Source organism: Falco naumanni, chromosome 3 (genome assembly GCF_017639655.2).
Source record: "Falco naumanni isolate bFalNau1 chromosome 3, bFalNau1.pat, whole genome shotgun sequence".
Classification (NCBI taxonomy): domain Eukaryota; kingdom Metazoa; phylum Chordata; class Aves; order Falconiformes; family Falconidae; genus Falco; species Falco naumanni.
In genome coordinates this window covers 44,226,969-44,254,946 of record NC_054056.1, presented here as the reverse complement: position 1 = coordinate 44,254,946, position 27,978 = coordinate 44,226,969, and the positions used below count along the sequence as shown (strand labels likewise).

The 27,978-nt window shown below is 39.6% G+C and overlaps 1 protein-coding gene across 3 annotated transcripts in view; it reads right to left on the bottom strand.

Annotated features, from left to right (window-relative positions):
* Nucleotides 1-27,978, bottom strand: part of FHOD3 (formin homology 2 domain containing 3) — a 415,861-nt gene that overhangs the window by 71,459 nt on the left and 316,424 nt on the right. For 2 of the 3 annotated variants that reach the window (XM_040587702.1, XM_040587700.1), the window contains exons 13-16: nucleotides 27,498-27,623; nucleotides 15,997-16,131; nucleotides 7,219-7,433; nucleotides 50-361 (exon numbers count right to left, since the gene is read on the bottom strand). In XM_040587702.1, coding sequence (XP_040443636.1) covers nucleotides 50-361; nucleotides 7,219-7,433; nucleotides 15,997-16,131; nucleotides 27,498-27,623 — 788 coding nt within the window. The remainder of the gene's footprint in view (nucleotides 1-49; nucleotides 362-7,218; nucleotides 7,434-15,996; nucleotides 16,132-27,497; nucleotides 27,624-27,978) is intronic. The other variant, XM_040587701.1, reaches the window with a different exon arrangement.

The following is a 27,978-nucleotide window of genomic DNA, read 5'->3' as shown; positions in this document are numbered from 1 at the left end:
ATTTTTTTTCCACCAGAAACCCTTCATTATTGAAAAAGCTTCACTTTACCAGTTTCATTGTCACTGGTTAACTTGTCCTCTCTCTCTTCCCTCTCTAAAGTGCTGCTTGCTGAGGATATACTGGATGCAGAGCAGTTGTCTTTTTCATTCACTTCCTCATTCTGCCTCTCTTTTTCACTGAGTATTGCACTTTCTTCTGGCTCTCTCTCTGGTCCTTGCTCCACCTCACTCTCTGGTCCCACCTCTGTAGTCTCTACTTCCTTGGGTGTCTCCGTTCCCTGCTTGGCCTCAGCCTCCTGCTCTGGTTCTGGTTCTGGTTCTGGTTCTGTCTCTGTCTCTGGTTCGGGTTCACTGGCACTCACTGGTGGAGAGAACAATGGGAGAAAGAGATTCACTTAACAATGGAGTCGTCTCAGGATCTTCCCTCTAAACGAGAGCAAAATGCCTTATAGAAAGAAAATAAAAAGCAAGTCCATGGCATGCTGAATGAACATTAGGAGCAAGAGACTGATGAATGTTGTGCGACAACAGCATTGCACAAGAGAGTGGCCTGGCAAACCCCCTTGCTTTCTGTCTTGAGCCAGCCCACTATTTTTATACATACTTCCACAGCTGGAGTGTCGGACTTGCACAATGATTTGAACGAAGCAGCAGAAAATGGGCATCCCACCTGAGCATGACAATGACAGCTCAGTGCCTAGACAGAGCCATCAAGGAAAAGATGTTTTAAAAAGCAAAGAGCAGGGAGATTGTGGCTTTTGGCTGAATTTTCTTTGGGTTCTGGAAGAGTTCTTTTTTTCACTTGATGAGGTACACTTCAATGAAAAAAATACAAATATTAGTTTTATTAACACAATTGAATGGCACAGTCTGGAAATGGCACTGTCACACATTTGGCTGACAAAACCCATATGTTTTTTCATGCACATTTACTTCAGAATAGCCACATCAAAACTGAACAAAGTTTCCAAATGCTTGGCATATGGCACAAATTTAGTTTCCAATTGGTCAGCATATGGCATACGATGAGCTTTTTTATTGGCTGGCACACAGCAAACACTGTTGATACAATGCTTGTTTTTTTTCTTCCTTGCTTTATCACTGACAGTGAAATTAATTCATTCACCTTTAGGGTTTTTAGCTGTAACAGCAGATTTTCACATGCAAATGTTCTCTGCATGCTGCAAAGAAACTGAAGAACATCCAAACCTATTCACATCAAGCAGCTCACAATGTTCTGAAAACTGAAATGCCATGCAAAAGTGATGAAAATGGGCATGCACGTTAGTTCTGCATACTTCCCAAATCCCCTTTGTATTAAATCTTGTGTTGGGTGGCTGAACTACAATGACAGTCATACTTGTTTTTTTCCTCCTGTAACTATTTTTTATTACAATATTGCAAAAGAGTCTTCTGGACTTGTCATAGTCTTTGGATCACATGATATATGATGAGACTTTCTTCAAGAACCAAATGAACCTTTGAAGGAAAAAAAGTATCACGCTGGAAGGCAAGCCAAACATTTCAGTCCTCTAGGGAGCAGGTAAATGGATGTATCCTGAGAAAGTATAAGCCAAAATAATGACGGTCACAATATTTTCCTAAGACCGTTTCATGTTGCATGCCTATCCTATTTTCTGAGACACCCACAGAAAGAGCAATGATTTCTAACAGTGCCTATGCGTACTTTACAATAAGTTTTTAAACCAGGTTTCAGTAATGCATCTTCAGTAGCACACTATTTCATGTAATTTCATATAATTTAAGCATACAAAACTGTGAATGATATATTTTTTTTCTACTGATTTCATTGGAGCTAAGCTTCTGCACTTTCACTATTGACTTTAAATGTGTAGCTAGTTAAATAACCAGACATGCGTATATCATACATCTATGTAAAAAAAAGTACACATAATGTTTAATATATAGTCCATGCTTACTGAAATCCCTCTAGGATGTTTTAAAACACACCCAATTAGAAGCCTACCCTTCTCCCTCTTCTACACAGAGAGCATCTGAAGGTCTAATATTAGATAAGTGAACAGCTCTGCACATGCCTTGTCTCTCTAAATGTACCTTACCTATGACTGTAACCTGGACACCCCCTGCAAAAGAATCAAAATTACAGACAGCTGGCAAGATGTTGGCAGACACTCTGAAGTCCAGTGGTGTGTTTCTGACCACAGCTGTCAGTGCGTAGGTATAGCACAAGAGCATTTTAAAGTCAAGCCAAGATTTGAATACTACTGAGATGGAAGCTCAGGAATCCTTCAGGAGTTCCTGGAACTAACGTGGTATTGTAGCATGAAAGACTCTGAGCATGCCATACTGCAATGGTCCACATATAAAATGTCATCAATTAATCCTTGAATAATCATAGTTTCATACAAATTTTAGATGTTTCTCTTCAAAAAGAAAAGCTCTCATGCAGTAACCAAAAAGGTCAACTGCAACATCTCAGGTGGAGAAAGAAGCCGACTAAAATGTGGCCAGGACTGCTGAGCTCATGCCACATTGGTCATGAAGCTACACTGAAGATTCAATAGGATAAAGCCAAGGGAGATCTAAGAAATGCTTGAGAAAATGAGAATGTTCAAAAGAATTGGGGATACTCTTAAAACAAGGAATATTTCATACATACCAGAAAGATGCGGTGTCTTAGCAAAATCTAATATATAATAAAGAGTAAAGAGCAATATACTGACACAGGCTGCTCTTTTGATTTCAAGGAAGATCCAAATCTAAGCACTTCTAGAAGAAGAAAAGGATAGGTTGACACTTATTTTGACAGTCTCTCCCTTTTTTAGGGATAATACCAATCCCCTATAACCCAAATAGCTTATAAATAGTGAGCTAATTCCAGCAGTGCTCCCCTCAAAAAGCAGTTCAAAAGTCAGATTTGTCAGCAAACACTAGCAGAACAAAGCCAGCAAGCTAGACATGTGTTCATCACTTGCAGTTCAGTCATGTAATCCATTGTGCTGAGAATGATGAGGACTTCCAAAGACGTTAAATACAAATCTCAGTGAATGCTTGGTGGTGGCCTATTTGAAATGAGCTGGAACTTTCAGTTCCGTACCTACTGGATCCATTTTCACACTAGACAAAACACGACTCTATGTGGCAACTTTGCAGATATCAACACTTCAATAACAGACCAGGCTCTGTCCCTTGTCTTCAGGCTTCTGCTATTGGGCAAAGATTCAGGGAAGCAGATAGGACACTCAGAACATATGATATCAACAGCAAAGGTGTACCTGAGACATCAAGAAGTGTGATGTCATTATAAGTAACAAATTTATTTTTTTTAAATCCAGTTCTTACACATACACAGTTCTTAAAACCAAAGCTGGGATTGCCAGATTCAATAGTAATCTCTTTCACTTGCATATGCTATTTTTCACACTTCTCTCAAGTCTTACCTTTTCTCTGATGCCCCTATTAAAATACATGAGTGAGCTGAGGTCTTTAAATGAGCAGAAGTTTTACTTGCAATGGGACTAATCAGGAGGAGAAAAACTGAATGTGGCTTTAAGAACTAATTTTTTAGTCATATGCCCACTGCTTTTTCTGCCAGAACTTACTTTCTAAAAATGTATTATTGGAAAAAACCGCAAAGACTTTTCAGAAGAATGAAATCTCCCAAAGAAGCTATGTATCCTCACCACTAAAAGAGACAGTAGCAGGGTCGCTCAATGAATGTGTAAAGATATTGTGATTTTGAGAGATGGTATAATCTGCATCTTCTGACACTTTCAAGACTTGGTCATGTAAAGCCCTAGCAACCTGATCTACTATGTTCTGACCAGGTGTGGGTGACAGCCCTCTTTTGAGTGAGAGGTTACAGAGGACAGCAAGCTGTTCCCTTCTGAAAAACATGGCTATGAATTTATAATGCTATACAGGGACATTGAGGGAAATTACTTTTCTTTTGATATTCAACTATAAACAAACTCTGAAGCAGACACAAGATGTTGTATTCTTAGTACCTGCTGATAAGCCCTCAACCCCCCAGTCCTATAAGAGAACAAAACATCCCTCTGGACCCACATCTAATTCCCTGTCAGGGTAATAGATTAGGAAACCACATCATCAATTTTCTCTGCTCTCTACTTGGAGCTGGGAGATACATAAGCGAAGTGTCTCTTGAGGATGCATACACTAAGTCTGAAGATGGCTATACCTACCCAAGCCCTCTTGGTTCAATCGTTTGGGCATCACTTGAAGTTTTGGTTGTTATCTCCCATTAGCTCCTCCAGCACAGGATTCCTCTTGCTGTGAATTCAGCAGGGGCTCTCTCTCTTTCTCCACCTCCACCCCAATCTTTTCTTCTTATCCCTTGTGATGGTAAAAACTAGCACAGAGTGATCACCAGTAGGGAACTGGCTCTTTCTCCATCACATCAGAAATCACCTTTCTTTGCCGCCCAACCCAGTTCCTCCTCCTTCTGTACCAAGGTTCCTCTAGCTCTACAGATGAGGCTGCAGTGTCCTCACTGTGCCCACATGCTCTGATGCTTCTCCATCTGCCGAGATGTTCTCACCAGTCATGCTTTAGGCAGTATTTGAACTCTGAATTTGCTCAGCTACTGATATGTTCAGCTTTCCTACTGTCCACAATGTGCACTTGGGTTGGCCTGCTTACTTCCTCAAGCTACAAAAGCTGCTCCTCTCAGAGAAAGGTTCTTCTCCAATTCCTTTGTGGATTAACTTCAGAGATGTCTTTGTTATTGTTGCTCTCCTTTACTGCACATGTGCACTTCATAAAATATTCTCCAATGAAATTACAAAAGAGGAAGTAGCTGCTCTGAAAAAAAAAAATTAAGTTCCATTTCGCAGTTATGAGACTGCCTTCATTTCCTCTGAATGCCATACCCCAAGTTTTACAAGAGTAAGTCTTACAAGACTTGATTACTTTAGTGGAACCAATTGTTTTATATGAGAAAACACTTCAGCTCAGTAAATCCAGATTTTTATATTGGGTAATGATACTGAGATGTTTCACAGCATGGGACAAAGTTCCACAGACAAAATCCATTTCCTTCTTAAACCCAGTAGATACTGGATGGCCAAAGGAGTGCTGAAGTACAAATGGCATATAATAAAGCTGACTCTGAAAATCACTTACTGTTTTGCTAGTATAGGAATGCACTTCCCTTTTGACTTCAGGTTCTTTATTCTGCAGATGAGTATTACACATCCGTTAACAGCATTCTTGCGGAGTCTTTGGATGGTGTTATGCACAGAACCAAAGAAGTGTTTTCCTTCTGCAGTTTGATCCTTGCTTGGGAAGATGGTCACCCCCATGTTCAAAACCAACTGCTTGGGGTGCAAGTAATCAGGGTTCTGTCCATGGCTCTATTTCAGCTTTCCTACAACTGGCTTATGCAAGTTAATGCATCAGTTTCTTTATCTGTTAAAGTTGGATTCATGACATTTCCTAAGCACAGCAACAGTTGAGATTTTAATTCATTATGGAGCAGAAGCAACTTATAATAGTCTAGAGGCCATGGCACAAAGCTTGCCAGCTGTTGGCTTATTTCCAATAGTCTGGCTACCTTCAGAGGAGAAAGCCTGCCCTGCCCACGTGCTCATTACTTCATATGGCCTTTCCAATGCCTTTGGTAGGCCTGAAACAGCAGTCCTTCCTCATGCACAGCTCCCACTGAAGTATACAGATTTCAGGCCCCTGTTCTGGTGCCGTTCTGGCCATCTGACTTCAGCTGCCCTTGGCTGAAGGCTTACTCTGCCCCATTCATATGTTGTCTCATTGCAGTCCATTTGCCAGGCTTCCAGGGTGCTGCCCTCTGATGCCTAGTGATATTGCCAGAAGTTTTAGTAGAGATGTCCTGCCTACCCATGTGTTGATAGCTTTGCCATATTCTAGCCACCTAAAGTTGCTCTGTACACCTGCTCTAAATTTATTCTCCAAATGGGTTGTGCTGCTCCATTTCATACTGCATATTTTTTTTTAATGCTTCCAGGAGAAATACGTTAAATAATCATCGTAAAAGAGATACTTGCTCCCTACCCAGCTCTGAAATCCTAATGGTGGAAAAATGCAGCTTGTTTGCTCTCAAAGCAATATTGCACTAAAAAAATGGGCATCTGGATATTTCTGCATATCAGCGTTACAGGAAAATATCCATGTTTTTTAAGTTCAAATGATTCCACTGAGACTTTTAAGGTGCCAGACAAGAAAACTGGGAACAGAACTGGGAAAATACACAAACCTAAATTAAATAAACATCACCTACTTAGTATGGCAAGGATAAACATGTGCTACATTCAGTATTCGTAACTTTTTTCTTAAATTGCCTTGCTTTATAGCATGCTACCAGCCATAACACTCAATAAAACCAAGCAGTGCATGTTACAAATGCATTAATCACCAATAGCACAAAGCAGGAAATCAAATAAAATAAAAATGAATGATGGAGATAATTCACCCTCAACATGCATTCTAGCTCCCAATGTTAATGCAACATCATGTGGCACATATAAATCTGCATGGTGGGTGTTTTCTTGAGGACTCAAGGAGGGGTACATGATGCAAGCAGCAGAATGACGTGCACACACAAAAAATATTGCTCTGTACACCAATAAATTATATGACAGCAAACCAACCGTGCAAACACTAATTATACTTTCCTTTTTACTAATTGTCTGTGGTCTCTTTTAAGTCCTTTACTACTTGTGCTACAATTTTAAGAGTTTTTGTTGGTGTTAAAAATAACCAACACACCCTCCCTGCCTTTAATTCAAGACCTTTTCTGTTTGTCCCATTCAGCCTGTGCTCTGCTGGAAGGTTATTATAATCTTGGCATTCATCTGTTGCATTTCTTTCAGAGAATCCACATAAGCAAAATCTGTTGGCAGGAATATTGTTGGTCTAGTCAGTAACTTCTAATACACAAGGAACATGATGCTAAAATTAAGACCCTCTGTATGCTGTATTTTCCAATTATTCCATTGTAATAGCAACAGACAAAGATAATATAAATCATAGCAACAATTAGCAGTATATTCTTTGCTTGAATAGGCTAGAAGACATCCAAATCTATGCAAAACCAGGAAATTTAGGAAGACAGCATGAAACAATATAATAATACTCTATACTCTGGCATCTCAGAGGTTTTATTCTTGCACTCGTACATCAAAAAACACTGCTAGCCCAAGAGAAACTATGATAAAACACCACTCTTTACTTTTCACTTACCTTCTGAGGGCTGAGGTGTCCCACAAGGAGTGGAAGGGGTCTTCAGCTCTTCCTGGGATTCTATGGATGCTGGGCTGACGCACTTGGGTAAAGGTGAGGATGGGGCTGAAGGAGATCTCAGGTTCAAGGACAGCTCACTTCTGCCTCGGCTTACACTCCGAGCCTTCAGCTCCTTCTCATACTCCTCTGCTGCCAACCTCTCCAAGTATTTGTATCTGAAAGTTAAATTCCAGAGGGTTTCCGTAAAGAAAGAGAAGTCTGTGGCTGATGCTTGTTTATGGATGAAACACCTGCAGAGTATGAGCTGACTTTGTGACACAAGGGATACAGCACTGAACTGCCTGCCTGCTCAAGCTGCCAAACGCACACCAAAGCAAAGACTATTGCTCTGAAAAATGTTAAATTGCTCATGACAAAATACAAGCAAATACCAGCAGAGTTAAAGAGTCTTTAGATGTAGTATTGTGTCTGCATAATACTCCTCCTTTTGGAATCATTTGTGTCCTCCTTTTCACCCTCCTGTTCACCTCCTTCTCCTCCTCCCAGCCCTCCCTCTCCCAAAACTAAAACGGGAGGGGAAAAAAACCCAAAGAAAAAAAAAAAGCCTCCAAAGCCAGAGTCCCTTAATATTTATGCAAATAGCCAAAGGCTGAGACTTGCTCCAAGGAGAAGAAAACGGTTCAGTGCAGCAGACAAAACCAGATCTCCCTGAAAATAATAACAATAAATGTTTGGATTGACTATCTAAAGTCTCTGAACCTGCTTCTATTTGCTCTGAGAGCAATGCACTGGAATTCACTTTGTTCTCTCCAGAGTCTACAATGGAAAGTTTTCTTTTTTTTTTATTCTAAAAAATTTCTCTGCCGGACTCAGACATCCAATAGCTTGTACCTGACGTCACATGTAGTTTATTCATCAAAGTCACTTTAAAAGAACAAAGATACATCTGTTTTGCATTTTAGGCAGGCAGAACTCACTGTTTATTAAGACCAGCTACCAATCATATTCTTCATAGTGTGCTTTATACATTTCGACCAAAATAACTTTGAAGTATGTGCCCCTTCCAGATGTCTGCTAATTTTATCCACCATTATTTGCTAAGGAATAAATTCATGAATGCAGCTGGAGGGGGCTTTAGACTGTTTGTCTTACCCACAAGTGAAGTGTTAAACAGGTTAATCAAGACTACTGCTTATGTCCCTGAAACACTGTGGTCATCCTCCCACCACTGTAAACACTTTGTAAAAGGGAACACCTCTCCTCCCCCCTTCTGCCTCACTGACAGCCCGAATTAGTGTACGAGGGTGCATTAAAAGCAGACAGGGTAAAGAAGTCAGACATATGTGGTAACAAACATGCTTACTACATATGGTAGCCACACATGCATGCACATTTGCAAACATCCATATAGTGCACAGAAACACGTCTTTGAAGAACAGTCCTTGAGTTTTCAGAGGCAATTTGCTTTACTGTGAACAGCAATAGTGAAGAACAAACCCATTTTCTTTTATTCCTCCAGAGGTACGTGCAGGCTTTGAACAAATTCTGCAAGAAAAAGAACCCCTACAGACTCTGGATGAAAATATAACAAGCCACATACTTGTATGGTTATAAAATAGAAACTGTTTACAGTTCTAACATGAAGCCAATTCTCAAAAATGATTTTTGCCCTTTCAATAGAGGAGAAAGTCTTTTGCTGGCATTAGCACAGCATTTTGTTACAGCTCACAAAGCCAGTCTTCTCTCAACATCGGGCACTTACGTATTGTGCCTTTTGCTTCCTCACAAGGAGGGCAGATGGGACTTCAGACTCATGAAGAGCCATTCAGATTGATCACAGCTCAAACAGGTACAGCCCAGCTGATTGCCACCGAGGAGGGCTGTGCAGTTTGCCAACAGGCTACAACAAATATCTGGATGGATCCTTCTATAACGGGGGGAGCTACAATGTTTTATTGTCCTCAGCTCTTTTTCAGCTGCTTTACCATTTTAGCTTCTGTAGCTGTGTGCTGCATAGCCAACCAGCAAAGCAGGGGACATCATCAAGATATGCTTTCTCAAAATGTGTCTGTTGACTATACTGAAAGAAAAAAGGGAACCAGAACAGCAACTCCCATGGCAGCATATCAGCAAAACAAGTTATCAGATGGGAAGACTAATAAGCAGATACAGCAATTTAACAGAGAAATAAAAATCATTAAAGAATCAGTTATTAACACTTAATGCTTGAAAAATTATATTTATTTAGGTTATTTTTTGTTTCTGCCCAGTGTCTTAACAATGAATGAATGCCAGCATCAAATACACAAGGTCTTGTGAAGACCAGAATATTACGGAGTTGAAAGGACAAACTACCATCCCTCTGCTGCAGTTGCTTCCTCCACTACAGCACTGACACATTGCCTTTGTATATACTGCCGTATTCCTTTACACCATGGAAACCTGCAGACATCATCACATCTATGCTGACTCCTCTTTATAGACAGAGGCAAAAGTCTGTGGGTTATCCATTTGGTATACCTCACAAACATGACATTCCCCTCATTATCTTCGGGTAGATGAAAACATCATTGCAAGTTCTCTAGGTCTGGGAGCAATGCCCTGAGGGCAACTTAAAATGTTTATGTACCAACAAAGTCATGGGGTGGAAAGCATTTGAGCCATAAATCACACTAGAGAGGGCTTGGATGCTCACCTTTTTGGGGTTTATTTTTAAACTACCATTGGAAAATACGCAACCAAGCAAAGTAAAAGGGGCCTCAAATAATTGAAAAGCAAGAACATGTTAAACAAATGGTGCTGAGTTACACTCAGACCCCTTGGAACTGCAGGAATCTTTCTCCCTCATACCAAGACCACCTCAGAGCCACTGGAAAAGTGAGTGACTGTATTCTGGAGCTCCAGGGTGATGCCACAGTACACAGAACGCTGCAAAATGTTGACAGAATTTAGACAAACCAGTGCTTTTAAGTTTTTCCTATGTGCTCTATATTATATACTACTTTTCCAAACTGACACAGAGGAAATGTACAATCCAGATTTTACCTACCTAGGATTTTAGCACCTTGACTATAGCATATTCTTACAGTCCATGCATTCTCTTAAAACAAGTCAACATGAAACTTGCTATAAGAAATGAAACTTCATTTATGCAAAGGTGTTTGTTAAAAATTAGTTACAGAAGGCCACTGCAATGGACTACTTGTGTAAGACTCTCTTGCAGAAGTTTTCTCCAATATTTATGTGCTATCAAAGTAAACATATCTTTCCTCTTTATCAGGAAGAACTGATAGTCTAACATTTCAGTTCAAAAGAGCCCTAAGGATAAAGACACATTCCTAATGACCAGTGAAATTGTCTCATTGCACAGCAGTGACGCCCTTCTGCTGGTGAATACTTCCCCCAAAATACTCCAGTTTACTTGGTACATTCCCTTACAACCTGAAAGTGCTGGAGAGCTCGATTCTAATTTGTTTCAATTTTTTCTGATGAGCACAGTAATTGTAAGAGATTTTACACAGCTAAGATCAGTATACGATGCTTATGTGCTCAGACGTGTTTCATTTTATAAAATGCTTTAAACTATTTGCAATTGCTTTGGCTGAAAGGACAAAGGAAAGCCCATCCACTTTTCTTACTCTTTGAGATGTCAAAATAATTTTTCAGTATTACTACTTCATCCACAATAGATCAGACTTCAGGCTGCAGAAATTAACTGCCTCCTGTATGATGATTTTGTGGGGAAAAAAAATCAAACCAACCAACCAACCAACCAACCAAACACAAAAAAAACCCAAAAACCCCAAACAAAATGAGGAAACATGATTTCTGAGATGGCTGCTCTCTTTGATAATGTAGTTCCAATTCTTGACAATCCAAAAGTATCTCTAGAAAGTAATCTCTAGGGAGCCATAAAAGCAGAACTGAATCAATCTGGATTATTTTTGATCTACTATTTATTCAGAAATATGCTTATTTTCCAGGTAAAAACAAAAGCTCCCTCCAGGGTGTAATTACTAGTGGAGGTAGAGATTAAGCTACTGAAAGGCAAAGGTCTCTAATTGAGTATTCCTTGAAAAATGTGCTTTCATAAGCACATAGCTCCCAGCTTAGCCTAGAGTTTCTAAACTTTAATTGAATTTAAAAAAGGAAAACAATTCCAAACCTTCAGTCCCTTTAAATATAGTATTTCAATAAAACTGTCCTGGTTTCAGCTGGGATAGAGTTAATTTTCTTCTTAGCAGCTGGTACAGTGCTGTGTTTTGGCTCTGATATGAGAACAATGCTGACAGCACACTGATGGGTTTGTTGTTGCTGGTTAATGTATATACTAAGTCAAGGACTTTTTGGTTCCTTGGGCCCTGCCAGCCAGAGGGCTGGAGAGGCACGGGAAATTGGGAGGGGACACAGCCAGGACAGGTGACCCAAACTAGCCAAAGATGTCCATACCATGGGACATCATGCTGAGTATACAAACTGGGGGAAGGAGGAGGAAGGGGGGGACATTTGGCATTGTGGCGTTTGTCTTCCCGAGTAACCGTTAAGCGTGATGGAGTCCGGCTTTCCTGGGGATGGCCGAACATCTGCCTGCCCATGGGAAGTGGTGAATGAATTCCCTGTTTTGCTTCAAAAAGCATGCATGGCTTTTGCTTTACCTACTAAATTGTTCTTATCTCAACCCTCGAGTTTTACATTCTTTTCTGATTCCCCTCCCCATCCCTCTGGGTGAGGGGCGGTGAGTGAGCGGCTGCGTGGGGCTTGGTTGCCGGCCGGGGTTAAACCATGACAAAAACTAATACAGTGTCCCAATGATAAACACTGCTAAGCTTTGTAATTTACTTGCTGCTGTTTAGAGAGATTGGCAAAGAAAACTTGGCCCTGAAAGATTAAAATACGCTGGGAGTGGGTCAGATCCATTTCCATCAGCCTGTGACTGCAGTTTTGCAATGTTTGTAACCCCAGTTTCCTTTATCCTCAGTTGCCTTTTCTGACCCTCCAGAAAGCTTGGGACCCACTGGGCGAGAAAGACAGACTTATTCAATTTATAACTATACTGAACTTGGGCAAATTTCTGAGGCAAATGGAGTAAGCTTATTTCCCACACAGATAGATAAAAGATAGATCATCAATCATTCTTATGCATTCCAGTCCCACTGCTCTTCATTTACTGCTGTGCTTACAGCTGGACTTCATTCTCCTCTTTAACGAAACAACTGCTTTCTTATAGAAATCTTTTGGAATAGAAGAGTTCTGTACATGCAGAGTTAAAAATGCAAATACACGACAGCTTCACAGTAAAGAATATAGCAAGTGCAAACAACCAGAGGGAAGGATGGATGCATTATATACAAACCTCTCTTCTCTTGCTTGTCTTAGTTCTTCTCTTTTGTCTAAATAATCACGGCTAAAAAGAGAATTGCAGTAAATTGCAGAGGAAACCAGAAGAGTAAGAGAAGTAACAGAAGTGGAAGTACAGTAGGAGTAACCAAGAGCAGTACAAACAAGCTGATCAGAGACAATGAAGGCTATTGTTGACAAAAATTATTAGTTTTTTTAAAAAATAAAATGCTGAAATGTGTGTTTGTACACTTACTCATCCATGCATACACCACATGTGTACACCAAATAAGTACTTTGGAAGACCATTACAAGTAATTATAAAAAAAAAAAAAAACGACCAAAAAGTGAAGACCTTGAAGCACCTTTTGAAACCTGGTATCCAAAATCAGATACAATGAACTGGTCCTATCCATAATGAGCAGACACATTAGTGGCTGTTAAACCATTCCTCATTTGCTCTATCTAGAATACCCCAAAACAGGAACCTTGGCACCTGGCAGGCTAGACCAAGGCAGGGAGCATACTGTATTGCCTCTCTTTCTAATGTACCTTTTCTCAGTGTGTTTTAGTTGCCACAGCTGGAAACAGGACAGTGGACTGGCATTACCGAGTAGGACAATTCTTTGTTCATACAAGGTGCATGCAGGATAACCAGACAGGTTACAGCCTTTCACGTCTTTGTTTTTCACCCTGTGTTTTAGATACCTCCCTTCTGTCTCAGCTGCCTTTCCCACAGCTCCTCAAGTAACTCACAAACTTAACTTTTGCCAAGTCAGCTTTGCTGGACACCTGAGCACTGATTTCAGGCAGTACTGTCACGTCCACAAATGAAGATGCAAATTTAACTCAGAGCACAGCAGGACCCAGTGGATGTCCAGCCTGCCTCAATATCACAGCAAGATAGTTCCTTACAATATATTTTTAACGTTTTGTTGAATCTGGTAGACAAAACTCATGAGGCTTTCACCTTATCTGTTAGATTCCTCTACAGCGTAAGCTGTGAGTACCAGAAAGATTTTTAGAGCTACTCCATTTATGAATAAAAAACTATTTCTTCCCTTTATATTGTATCATCAAATGAATTACGTATCATGTACTATACCATTAGCTATCAAACATTTGCTTCCAAGTGCTCCTCAACAGTCTGTTACCAGGGAACACATATTACTGTTTCAGGCTGTCTCCACAACCTCTGAATCGCTGAACTGGCTACGCTTTTATAATATTTTCAGAGTATTCTTTGGAATTACAATAGCTATGGGAATAACTCCAGGGAAAAAAAAAAATCTAGGAATTTTTCAGCAGGCAAATTTTAACTCTTTCCCCTCTGACAACTTTCACCCTTCCTTTCAGCCAATGAATAACCCTGTATTTTAGGAGACATTGTTCTACATATGCAACCAGTACAACAGTCTTTCTACTGAGAAAAATGTTCATTATGTACAGCATTCCTTCTCCTAGCAGTAGCTTATGAAGCTTTTTAATCCTTCTCCTAAAACCAAACCCTTTCACAACTTGTGATGCTCTCCTTTAAATTATCCTCGATTTGTCAATAACGGTGCCAGAACCTAGTGCAATGTTCTTGAGGCAGAGTTGGAAAGAATGAGATAACAAATGAGTCATGATGGTAAATCCAGTACTGCTCACGAGTTTAAAGGCTGTGAATTTCAAGTGCTATTTTTAATCAAAAATACATCTTCAGAGACTGGGTTTCTAGCCAGACTGATGATACGATAATGTAATCCCAAGAACTCTTACGAAACTGTCCATGATAATTTGCTGTGGCTTTGTCCTCCTCCTGCCAGACTGTTTAGTCAACTGTGGGGTGCTGTCTGTCTGTGAAGTATGGTGGCTTTGGAGACCCTCAACTCAAACTCAAGGTACACCTTTTGGGTGACAAGGGAACTCAAATTTAGAAGATGAAAGCACTGGGCAGTGAAAAATTGTCATCTTAAATATGCAACACAATCACAATGTTTAGTTAACCAGTTTCTGAATCTTGAATAATGGGATGAAGACGTACATTTTTAAAAAAATACCTTTTCTGACTTTAAGGAAGCTCTTATTTGTGACAGAACAGCTACTGCAGCCAACCTCTATGGAAATGTGCAGATCTGTTATTCAAACAGGTCAAGCTGCCAAATGTCCTGGTGGCTTTTTTGGTCTGAGAGTTTCCTTTCTGAAAGATCATGTTGGCTGTCCACGGCATCCTGCTGCAGCCTGATGATACCACTTAGAGGGAGAGTTTTTGGAAGAGGCTTGAAGACTGGGACCTGATCGTTTCTGTTTCAGGAGAACTTGGGCAGCTTTTGGCTGCCAAAGATCCTATTATGGTGCTCTTCCACCTTCCCTCCGCCTCTCATTTGCTTCAAAACTAACTGTCTTCTGGAGCCAGGAGAATATCTCCTTCAACCAACCAACCAACCAACCACCCACTAGTAAGTTACTTCTCTTTCCAAATTCACTGTGACACAGACCATTTCCTCTTCTTACTAAAGAGATGATTACAGTGAAAACAATCCTGCATACTAATAAACAAGCTCACATGAAACCCAGTGCCATCTTCTCCACAAATACCAACTCTAAGGCTACAAAACTTTTATCCAACCATTCTTTAGAATACTACATAATGTCTTCTAACTACTAAACAACATATTTAATTTTCACTTCTGTTTATGAGGAAACAAATTAGTTTCTTAGTGTACACTCTTCAGACAGTAGGCAAACCACTTCAGGTATAGTCTCCTTACCTATCCTAAGACCACTGCAGTCTTTGCTAATGCCTGTGCTAGGATTTCCAGGCATGGTTTTAAAAGGAGAGGGCTTGCCTCAGTATCCTCAGGCAGCACACCCTGGGATCCCACAACACAGAAAATGTTTTCTGATGTGAAAATGGAGAGTCCTATATTCAGCTGAGGCCTTCATCTGGCCATGGTTTGAACAATAATTTCGCTAATTACTTTCTGACAGTTGTTTCCAGAAGGAAGAGACACATGTTGAGAAAAGCAGGAAAAAATACTTTAAAAACACTACCATACATCCCAAGACAGCAAAACACTTTTAGTTTGCAGAACATAAAAACAAAAAGATGTCTCGGTGCTGTCCCTTCCTCCCACTGTTTAATCTTCAAACCCTATGCCTCACTGAGATTATACTTTAGGAAGTATATTAGCTAATAAAACCTGGCCTCTGCAGATACCCAAACAGTATAATTGGTGAATATATAGCTCTCTTTAAAAAGATTACTGGTTTATTAAATGCCAAAATTTATCACGATGTGTTTAATTTATCAATTCTTAAGATACTTAGATCAAGAAAGGTGTCTAAAGAGATGCACAAACTATTCATCAGTTCAATTATTTTGCAATTGAATGTCTCAATGATTTACAAATCCATCATGCATTAAAGTAACAGACTGAGAACAAATTTGGTTCCTACTTGAATTTGTTTCTTTCTTCACGTTCTATCCTTTGCAACCTTTCTTCTCTCTCCTGACGTCGTCTTTCTCTTTCTGCTGCCAAGGACTCCTGGTGCTGCCGAAAAGATGATGTAAGGAGACCACCCAAAGCTGGCCTGCAGAGAGGGAAGATCAGATTTCTCAGTGTCACTTTTATTGATTATACTGGCAAAAAAATGAGTAGCAATCATTCAGTAAGAAACATAATCCCAACCAACAGAATGACAAGGCAATATTTATGTATGGATACTTCAAAGCACTGGTTAAGTATCTTCTTGCTAAATTGATTTTAGATGCTGTGACAAGCTGAAGAACAAGAGATAGGGTAGGCTTCTTAAGTTGCCAAATTTCTGAAGTATAAATAAAATAAAGTACGTGTAAGAATTCTGCAGTCTATTTTAACTGCTATATTGTCTAAATAGATTTTTTTTTTTTACTGTTAATCATGTTAACTGAAAAATTAATCCTGTAAAGGAGTTTTGAAAATGTAAAGAAAAAAAAAAAGCTGGATTATTTTCCCAGCAATTTCCAAGTATGTTATGCAATGAGGTCAAAAACAGATGTGCCACAAACACCTGAGAATCCTGTATAGAGAAAAACAAAAGTTAAAGAAGATATCATATAATTATAGACTAATTTAGGTTGGAAAAGACCTTTAAGACCATCAAGTCCAACTGTTAAGCCAGGTCTGCTAAGTCCTCCATTAAAACATGTCCCAGCTGCCCTTCAGAATTTGAATGCTCTGCCAGACAGGGGCATAGTTTTTCCTTTATACATTAACAAATTCTGTTATCATGATTTCCTTACTGCACATGCTGCAAGAGCAAACAGGAGTAAAACACACAGGGACAGCGCAGCTAGTTACAATAATCATTAAATACCATCAAAATCATTATTCAAAAATCCGAGGAAATGGGGCTGAAGGAGAACAGAATAACCATTCTTCTCTCCTTGCCCAGAGCAGGTTTTAGTCTTCTCAAACCATTCTTGAAAACTGTTTGCCTGACCTGCCTTACAAATCCTTAATGATGGATGTACCACAACCATCTGGTTCTTAACTACCCCTGCTAGCCCGAAAGGCTTCTCTGCTGTCTAGCCTAAATTTCCTTTTCTTGCCATTTAGACCCATTCGTTCTTGTTCTGATCACAGTGAACAAAAACCCCCAAAACCCTCAAACCCAGTCTTCTACAACCTGTTTTATGGCTAAGCAAGAATTAGTCTGAAAGGGGACCTTCTCTGCAGTCCTCTGACAATAGCTATGAACTGGACACTCCATGGTAGGTTACTGTAATGAAGGTTCAATGTCCCACCAGCAATGACTATCACACTTCTAGCTGTTGTTTAGAAGGCTGTTAAGATGAATAAGATACGGTGAGTAAATGCCCAGACAAAAAAGTGGGACATTTTTTGTCAGAAATGACAGCCTCTACAGTAAAGAGTTCTCAGATATGTAAATGATTATTTTATTTCTTTATTTCTTTATTTCTTTATTTCTTTATTTATTTTAGACTAAACAGCTTCAGGTAGCAAATACAATTCAAAAATGCTACATTTATATTCACTTACAGTTTGGTCTTGACACAGATTTTTTTATTTATTTTTATTACTGCAAGTAGTACAATGGCTAGGAGACTGGCTCCTATCACGTATCTTTCCCCCAACATGGTGGTATTGGTACCACCAAACTCCCACATGGTAATAGAGTAATCTCAGTGTAAACATGTCTTTCTTCCTGTCTCTTAAGACAGGAAAAATCTGTATTGTACAGAGTAGCTTTATACAGATGTAAATATATCCACAATGATTGAATTATACTGATAAAATAAAAAAGACATAACTTATGTAGAATGGTTTCTGTGCATTGTTGTAACATGAGTTTTGCAGTGAAAAGATTAATGAGAGAAATAGACACTGCCTTTTCTGAAAAGAAACTAAACGCTTTCTAAAGGAAGGTTCTCAAACCAGCACTGCAAACCTGAATAAATTTTCATTATTTTTAAGAACTCAGACCCTTTCCCTTATTTATTTACATGCTTATAGCTGCACAATGTAGGCATTTAGTGTAATGGCACCAGCTCACCAGTGAAAATAGGTGCAGAAGACAAAAACATTAACACAAACCTTTCTTCCGTGAGTGTCTATGTCTATGTGTGAGTAGGAATGCCGCAAAACAGGCATTTCAGTCTCACTGGCATCAGGGCAGTATGAATATAATTTCAACAATTTCAATAAACTGAATTTCAGTATGTCTTATCCCACCCACATAAACATTACATAAGATGGTATAAAACTTGATATTCTGTAAGGCTCCCTGCTGGCATTCTTCCAGAGCTACAGTATCAATGCTGGATCACGCTCAAAACCATAAAAATCTCTAATATGCCTCAGCACCAAGAAAAGCAGAAAAAAAAATGCCTCAGCACCAAGAAAAGAAAAAAATAATCTCAGACTCTGACAGTCAAGTACGTGTGGTGATTTTTTCCTTGAACATATTTTAAATTTATTTTACCTTCTGACCTTTTACTGCATGTTGCAAGAGAAAGCTCTCAGCAGAAAAAGTAGCACCACTGTACTAAGATTCAAAAGCTAGTAATATGGCAGCAAGGTTGGATATATCATCAGAAATTGCTCTCGGAAGGGGAAAACAGGACATTGCCTCCATGTGAAGACACCTGAAAATAAACTGGAAGGGATGGCAAAATTGTTGCTATCAAGTCAGTGTCCAATCTGTTCTGTGTATTCAGCTTGCTATCCTATCCCATTCCATCCTATCCAGCTGCCTGCCCTGAAGTCTGCAAACTCCATTTGGAATGAAAGGAAGTTATGACTTCATAGAACCTGAAAGAAAATTAAGGGGAAGGATGGGGTGGTGCTGAGAGACCAGAAGAATGATTGTAGGTCTGCACAGCATCTAGCAGGTTGGAAACCTTCAGCTCTAAGCTCTGGGGCTCCACAGCAAAGACACATTCTTATCCACGGGATTACAGGGGAATCACATGGAGATGTGCAGCTCAGTCCTGCAGATGGGATTTTAACCTGAACTTGGTAGTAAAATGTCTCCAAATGCTGAAACACCTTGTTTGGAGGTTTGATCTAGCACAGTTTGGCTAGCATTGCTCACTTGGCTAAAATATGCAATGTATGAACAGCTGCCTCACAATCTAAATAAAAGATCTACAGCCAAACAGTCAGAAAAAAAGGCCAACGTTTAAGACAAAACTGAAAATGAGTATCCATGATCCATATTAGTTTGCCACCTCCTGGAAACAAATCAAATCAATAATAAGTAGCCAAAACTTGGTATTTCCCACTGGTTATTTTATGAGTTTACACGTCAGCTGAGTTACAAGCTATGGCTCAGCTTGCACAAAGATACCTGATTCTATCAATTTGTCCCAAACACAGTCAGTTCTGGCCTGCCATGTTACATACAACGGTTTATTGCATGAAATGGTCAAAACTAACTGTCAAAGCTGCAAGAAGGTTCTGTTGAAACAGGTCATAATTAAACAGACAGGAATATGGGCACCTGACTCCTTGTGTGGCAATAACTTCTTAAAACACAAATAGTCAAGTTTTGGGTTTTCAGTCACATTTAGAAAAGGACAGGCAAAGAAACAGCACTGATATTGCTGACTTAATGCTCGCTTAGTGGTTAGAAGCTGTGGCGTCCAGTGCACTCGACTGGACACGTGCCTTTGGTGAAGACCACACTTCACATCATATGCTGAGACCATTTCCTTTATGAAACCTCATACATTCACAGCTTCACTGTTGCTATCAAACACTGTAACACAGCTGGTATTTGGGTGCGTCAATCCTCTTTTTAACGTGAAGTGCAACTGTAAATAAGCAGATTTTAGTAGCTAGTAAACTCCATCCTTGATTTACTACATGAGCATAAACAAAACCTGGAGGAAGCAGGTGGTACTTTCAGGGTGTACAAACCTGTAAAGCAGCCAGAAGGAAAAGCAAGTGGTAAGAGATATTCCTCAAATATTCTAAACAATTTGAAAAGAGATTTGTCTATGTTTGGTTTGCCTCAAAACCTGGGTTTTTTTGTCTTTGTGTTCCCCTGGTAAAAATGTTTAAAGTAAACATTCACTTTTTCTGAACTCGTACTTGAATTGCAAATCGCAGCGGCAGTGGCCAGACAAGGTGGCGGGACAGGCGTGGGCTCAGCTGCCAGGTAAGGTTGGTGCTTTGGTGCTGTTTAGAGGGTGACAGTACCTTCAGACCTCAGGAATATTTAAGTCTCACTGTCACAGTCTGTGTTTTTAAAAATGGGTAAGTAAGGAAAAGGCTAAAAAAAATTCTGGCATTGAATCAAAGGTGGCAAGAGATTTTAACAGAAAAGAGCATGTGATTACTCTATGAAAGCATAACTCACGAAAGCGGGTTATAGCTAATATATGCCAGCATTGTATGGCTGGTGTCATACATTACCAGCTGGTAATATCAACCATTTGTTCAATTCCATAAATACAATCCAGAAGGATGCTTACTCTGATTACTATTCTTAGTCTTGTAGAGAACACAAGGCTATTAAAAACGGACTGTTAATATAAAAATATTAAGAAAAGCCTTCTTCTGCCTGCTGTTAAAACCAGAAAAAGCTAAACAAGCTATATTGTTACACTTTCATTCCAGAAAGAAAACACGCAACAAGAGCAAGTCTAAGTCTGGGGATTTTAGAATATAGCTCCACGCCATTGCATCAGGACTTGGGGCCAAAGAGGTCATTAGGTATCTATTTTGTTGGAAGAACACAGGAAAAAGCAAAGACTAGGGGGAAAAAAGAAAGAAAAAGAAGGAAAAAAATATATCTATATATACAGGGCAGAGGACACAAAATGAAAATATTGATTGTAGGCCACGACTCTTCTGAATAAAAATTCAGCAAACCTGACCTTCTGCATTTGACACACAGTGAATTAGCAATCATTATTAAAAACACAAGCTCAGAGAGACAAAAGATATCTCACACTTTTTTGCAAGTACTTTCAGTTTTCTGACAATACTTCATCACAGACTATATAGCGCAAAGGGGAATATGTGACCTGAATTACTCCAATCTTGTTGAAAATTAAATAAAATATTTCAGTTTTACTCTAAGCCACTTTATTCCGCCAAACTCGCAGCTACCAACTTCAAATTTTCTTCATTCATGTTAACTCTGAAATACTCTTTTGTGGCTGTGATTTCCTCCATTAGTTGAATTTTAAAGATTTGCTATATGGAAATTAATATCTATAGCAAGAATACTAAATACAAATGTATATTTTTAGGAACTATATATAAAAAAATCACAGATGACTTACGAGAGGAAATCCCTTTAGGTCATAAGGTTAATATTCAGGATTTTCTTTAATATAACAAGGGTCAGAATCATTAATAACCTTAATAAGGAAGCACTAATTACCCAGTTTTCCAAAGTACTCCTGCTCCAGTAGTCATGGGAATGCTACAGAGAGGGAACAAAAGTCGGCAGCTCCTACTCAGGCATTAAGTAACTCTAAATGTCTCTTGGCTTTAACAAAATAAATCCACTTTCCATCTTAGAAAGAAACAAAAGAGGAGGCAAAGCTGCCAAGAGCCATATTGCTTTTCACAGTTAAACTCTCTGTGTGTTATGTCTCCCTACATGACATGGCAAATTCAAAAGCATGTTGATATAAGATTTTGCAAACAGACTAAACATTACTTGAGGAATCTTTACAAAACTTCTCTCAAAAATAAACAGAGAATTGAGAGATAAAACTACTGATTAATGCTTCCTTTGAGAAAGAAACTTGAGAATGATGAAGAGAAAAACTGATTAACGTTGGACTTTTAACCGGCCTGAAGGACTACACAAAAACCAGCTGCAGCAGGGCAGCGCTGTGCAGAGCCAGGGCAATGCGCAAGGACTTTCTATATATGCACTCCTCTCAGAGCTCGATGTGTACAGGTTTTACACTGTGGTTCTGCCTTTCTCCAGGCTGCAGCTGCTCATCCTCATGCAAGTCACCAATTGCCCGGGAATGGCTTGCAAAGCCCCCATGCCCCATAGATCCCGGCTAAAGGTACGTGTCTCCCCTGAGCACCAGCACCTGGCGCTGCATGCTCAGCCAGCAACGTGTTGCAGTCTGAAACTGTAACCCAGCTCACAATTTTCTGTTTAAACATATGCCCTATGGCGAAGCCTCCAAAGCTGCACCAAGAATACTGCTTACACAGTAGTTTGACAAGCAGCTAAGCCAGTGTACGCCACCACTGCTTCCCAAATTGTAAATCATCAAGTAATTCCTAAGGTCGCTTTTCCTCTTAAAATCTCAGCAATAAAGTTGAGGCTTTTGCCCTAGGCCACTATTATCAACTACCAAGCTATCCCTTCCTCATTATGTTATTTAGAGTGAGAGATCTGCCTGGCATTTACCACATAAAAAAATGGCCACAGTCTCTGGTCTGAGAGCCCAGAAGTGTGTATTAGGACACACTGGAGATGGTAGAAGTGGAATAGAAAGCAAAGGAAAAAAAGGTTGTTCTTGAGAGGGCAGCAACTGTGTAGGCTGTATAGTGGGTTTTGTTTCATAGGTTTCTTGGTTTCCCTTAGTGCTTAACAGCTGGAGTAAGGTAACTCCAGAGTGCAGATTAGTGATGAATGGCTAATGAAAAAAAAATAGAAAAGAAAAAAAAGAGAACCTGCCAAGAAGCTTCATCCAGCGGCACCTACCTAGTGTTGTCAATTACAGGGACCTTTAATTTTAGTAGAAAGTCTAACTGAAAAGCTGTTTAGCATTCTCAAGCAGGTGGGTTTTCTTTGTTTTGTTTTGCTTTTAAGAGACACAAAGTTGAAAGAAAAGTACCAGATTGCCAGAAAATCACTGTTCCAGGCACCTAGAGAGGGAATAAAACTCAAAAGAAGATTATCTGCAGACTTATGCTGCACTTCAAGTTTATGCTTCAGGTATGGTGTTTAAAGTGTCTTTAAAATCAGTGCAGAAAAAATCACCTATAACCTAGTCACCCTAATCTCAGTGTCTGTGTGCACCTGTTGTAGAAATAAACGCTTGAAGGTACATCTCCTTTAAAAGACATATAAGAACATGGAGATGAACACTCAACACTCAAGGCCCTGCATCACTGGAGCCTAAGGCAACATACTGCCATAGATCATAAAGCAAGTAAGACAGGAAACAGATTAAGGATTGTGAAACATATTTCATCTTTATTTAGTCTATTTTCTAATGGTCTGGAAAAGTTAGAGAGTGCATCAAACAGGAATAAGTTGCAGACACCATAGCAGGCCCCTACCAATCTTGGAGATTTGGAAGAACTTCAGAGGAACCAGCCAGAGCTGGAGACTAAGTTCACAGTGCATGGCCAAGAGGATCCAGAAGTGGAGGTTTGCAAGCTGAACTTTCTGGCATTTGATTTAACAGAGGCAAGAGAATGGGGACCGTGAACTCTTGCTCCCTTGGCACACAGTGGCCCGAGAAGAAGGCTTTTTGAACTAGGCTAACTGTGCTACTGTTTAGCTCTCAAGCCCAGTGGGAACCGCCTCCTGGCAAATGCATTAGAAGAAACCTACCTTGGCAACCACACCAGCAGAATATTTTTCTGGCAATGAAATTAATTAAAGTTGGTGCTGAATTCAGAAGCTCTTGCCTTAGAAGTTAGACTCCTTCAGGGTCTTCTCTAACTGTGGCCACGATCAACAACACATACACTGCACCACCAAAAACACACTGTAAGGGGGTGTGAAGCTTTGCAAGTAATAAGTCTGCTGTTCAGCTACAGATTCCAGGCTGAAGCTTTCAAACTGAGTGACTATCTTAGATTCAGAGTCTGAGAAAACAGTCTTTGGCTAAACAGGAATATCCTAGGTGTGAGCACAAGTCATGGAGGCACATAAGAGTCCTATACCACCTTCTTCCCCCAGGCAAGGCAGCAACTTGGAGGTACAGAAAAATGCTTTTCTCCCTGGAATGCTCCAGCTATGTCTTGCTCTTCCCTTTTGCTACCAAAATTTATGAGGTTAAGAAATCAAGACTGACAGGGTTTTTTTTTCCTTTAGGAACTGGGTGAAAGAGTTACTTGGTGATTTAAGTTGTGAAGAGTGGGAGAGTACATTTACAGAGCAAAGCAGTCATTGGCAGTGGAAAACAGGAGCACTGGGTTATACTTCTTAGACATTAGAAGCAACTTTCACAAGCAGAGATTTGAGCAAAGCAGTATACCCCTTCTTCTCTCCCAATGAAGGGCTGAACAGAAAGCGCCCTGCAATTTGCCCTCCAGGATTCCCATGGCTGCAATATGCACTTCAGAAATATGGCTCTCCACAGGGGATCCAGAGAAATGAGAGAGAACAACAGCATTGCAAGAAGTTGGCAAAAGGCTGCAGCTGAATTTAGAAACCTAGAAACAGTAAAGTAAGCCTTTTCTTCTGCTGTACAATCAGAAATATATACATTATGTGGGTTCCAAAGAACAGAACTAGTTACTTTTGCACTGAATTATACTGCTTTTTTGGATTCTGTGTCAAAGAGGGTTTAAAAAGCATGAATATCAAAATGTCAGCCACACTGCTTCTTTCCACCTAAGTTGTAGCTCTTGTTTACATAAGCAAAATGCAGTCAAGGGTTTGAAAGGCTTGTCAGGGTAACTGAATGGAGCATGAATCATTTTGTTGGGCACTGCTCTAAATGCTGCTTCTTCCTTCCTCCTCATTCTCGAAGGTCAGATAAACAGTACCAGGAACTGCATCTGAAGCTCTTCCCTGCATGATAAAAGACAGGAATCTTTCTGTGGAGGCTTTGAATAACTATAATCCTAAACTGAAAGCAGAAAACTTACCTTGGAGCTAACCACAGATATGCATCTGCTTCTTATCAAGTGTCTTCCTCTCCCTCCTCATCTTTTAGCTTTTTTTTAGGTGTCTGAATCTGTGTAAACTTTTACCATCAGGAGAAGGAAATAATGTTTACATAATCTAAGGCAAACACCATTGATAGAAGACTATGAAAACTTCCACAATACTTTCCACTTACTAATTAGCACAGAGCATTGCATCATGCACTAAACAGCCTACTCTCCAATGAGCAAATTCTGTTCATTGATCTCTGCATGCGCATTTCTGTAACGCATGTTTTTCAGGACAATGAAATAAAAGCAGGCTTCTGCCCTTCTTCAGAGCAGTCACTCCATTAGAGCTTGCTGAACTATACATCTGCAATGGCAGTGCACTCAAAAAACCCAAGACTTGATGCAAAATGGCATCTGAACCTGTAAATTTAATTATCCTTCCAGAAACAACTGCATCTCTTCTTCCGGCAACATGCAGCTGTGGCATACACACATTTTTCACACTTCTCAGAGACTAGCATACAAAAAGCACCAGGCTGTAACATCCCTCAAATATAAAAATGCAGAAATCCCGGTGAATTCAACTACCATGAGTAGCAAGCTGCAAATTTAAACAAGAGCAGAGATATTTTTATCATGTAAGGTGGAAAGCTGTAAATGTAACCTGAAGGAAAGAGAGATATGCAACTCTGAGCATTGTATTCAGACACTTAGAACATGTAAGGAGATCTGATAGTTGAAAGCAGAGTACTTTCCAGTTTTACAGTGAAAAGCAGGAAGACGTGTAATGGCTGGAAGATGCTGCTAGACAAACTGGCTTCAAAATATAAAATATTTTCCTAGCAGTGATGATAAATACTGGAATGTTTTCCAGGAGAAGTCATGCACTGCCAATTCAAAACGTGAACGTACAGGGGTCTTTCATTTAGCTTCTGTGAGACCCATTACAAGTCACAACAGATTATTACAGAGCTTCCCTTTGGCCTGACTCGCCATGAATCTGTGAATTTTACAGCTTCATCCTGTGGGGCCAAGGCATTTTGGCTCCAAACCAGCAATGCACTTATGTGCATGCTGCAGAGAAAACTTGCTTCCTTTACTGGAGCTGGGCCAGTGCAATCAACCTTTCGCAGGACGGACCCAGCGAACTTTAGTCATCTCAGTGTTTGACCACTTTGGGGTTTCTTTGCTGCAGTAGCAATCAGAAGCTCAGAACAGCAGGGGCTTGGAAATGTAAAACTTCAAAAGCAGAGGGATACTTTTAATTCTTGCTTATCTGGCAACCGTTTTGCTGAGGTAAAAGGGGGTAAAAATGCTGATTTAGAGTTTTTTATTAAGGTTTCACTCAGCAATAATTTAATTCAGATCAGGAAAGACAAATCAAGGGAAGTTACTCTAGGAAGATGAGCAAATGAAAAACAATGCCTTTCTCCAAAGATACACTTAATGTAATTACTCATTTTGAAAAAAGGATGAAATCAGTACCTCATGGCTAGAAATACATGCATGCTGGAAGAACCTAACTTGAATCATTCCAAGTAGTAGACTGGAAAGGATGTGAGGCATTAGGTAGGTTCAATCATAGATACATGCACACACAAACTTATATACATGTATTTCTATACACATATAGAAATATTAAAAAAAAGCAATAAAAAGTAATTGGAATACAGACAAATTATCCTGAAAAAGTCTTCAGTTGAAAAAAAGGGTGGCAATAGAAGTTTTATGAATTAGGAGGCCAACTGGGCAACAAACAACCCAAAGCCCATCTGGCCTAATTGGAAATTATGTAATTATATTATTGTTACATTAAATTAATTAAAAACTTACACCTTTCCTCTTTAAACTCAGCATGACATCCTTTGAGGCTGTCATTTACTTTCAGGTTGTAACAGTCAGTTAACTTCTGCTAGTCCAAATCTCTTGCCAGGGAGAATTTCCTTCATATAGCCGTAATATTTTCCTATCTTTTCTTCCCCTAGTACCTTACATAATTCAAGAGAGTATTCTGATTGCTCAAAATACTGGTTCTTTGGTGGTGGTGTGGGGTTCCCTATTCTCCCGCCCGCCCCTTCCTTGTTTTTTTAAAGTGAGCTGATAACTGGTATAACTAGTAGATTCTTATGAGTTTGCTTTACCTACAGCAAGAAACATTTTTCCTTTGATGAAATACAATGAGATGCATCATGTATTTTCAAGGAAGGAAAAAATTATGCCCTAGGAAATTCTAAGCTAAGCACATTTCCAAGATTTTATAGTTGATTTAAGATGACAGAAGTGAAAATAGAACTGTCTAAAATTATTTTTAAAAAATGGAAATACATAATATGTGCTTTGATCAGCTTTTGATACTTAGAACAGCAGAGTTGTGAAGCAACAATGTTTTAGCCATTTCAGTGGAAGCAGCAGAAGTGGGATGGAAATGCATCCAGCATTTAACACAAAGTCAGAAAAAGGTTTGAGAATGAGTGGGAAGTGCACAAGTCTAGATTTTTCTTTGTTTTCTTTCCAACATTAGAAAAGATCTGGCTAGAAGATATTTCCAGTACCCATTCACAACAGCTTACACTTATCTCCTTCATCCTGTCTCTATAAAGCAACTGTTGTCAAAACACTGATTAATTTACAAACCTGTCAGATTTGGTCTCTTGAGGCGGTGAGAGAGTTGTCCCATAACGAGAAGTTGGTGTTGTAGGGGCACTCACACCAGAGTAAGGTCGTGGAGAAGAGTAAGAGCTGCTGCCATAGCTATTGTATCTGAAGAAATGGGAAGGAAAGTAGGAGAAAGGGAGAGACAGAAAGAATCCATCAGCAAGCCAGCATGCAACAGTAAATCCTCATTTAGGGGGTGGCAGTGATCCCATACACAGAACATCTCAAACATCCACCTTCTAAATATATTGTTGTAATCCCAGCTTCAAAATATGCAACCTATTATCTAGTTTTAATATCAAACATGTTATGGCCATACTTTATTCAAACAGTGAGCTACTGGTATGGTAAATAATGAAAGATTTGAATGGTCCTCCCAAGTGACAACTCAGAACAGGAAGACTTAAATCACTGTTCAGTTACCTAAATGCATTAGCTGTTTTGGAAGCCAACACCTAGC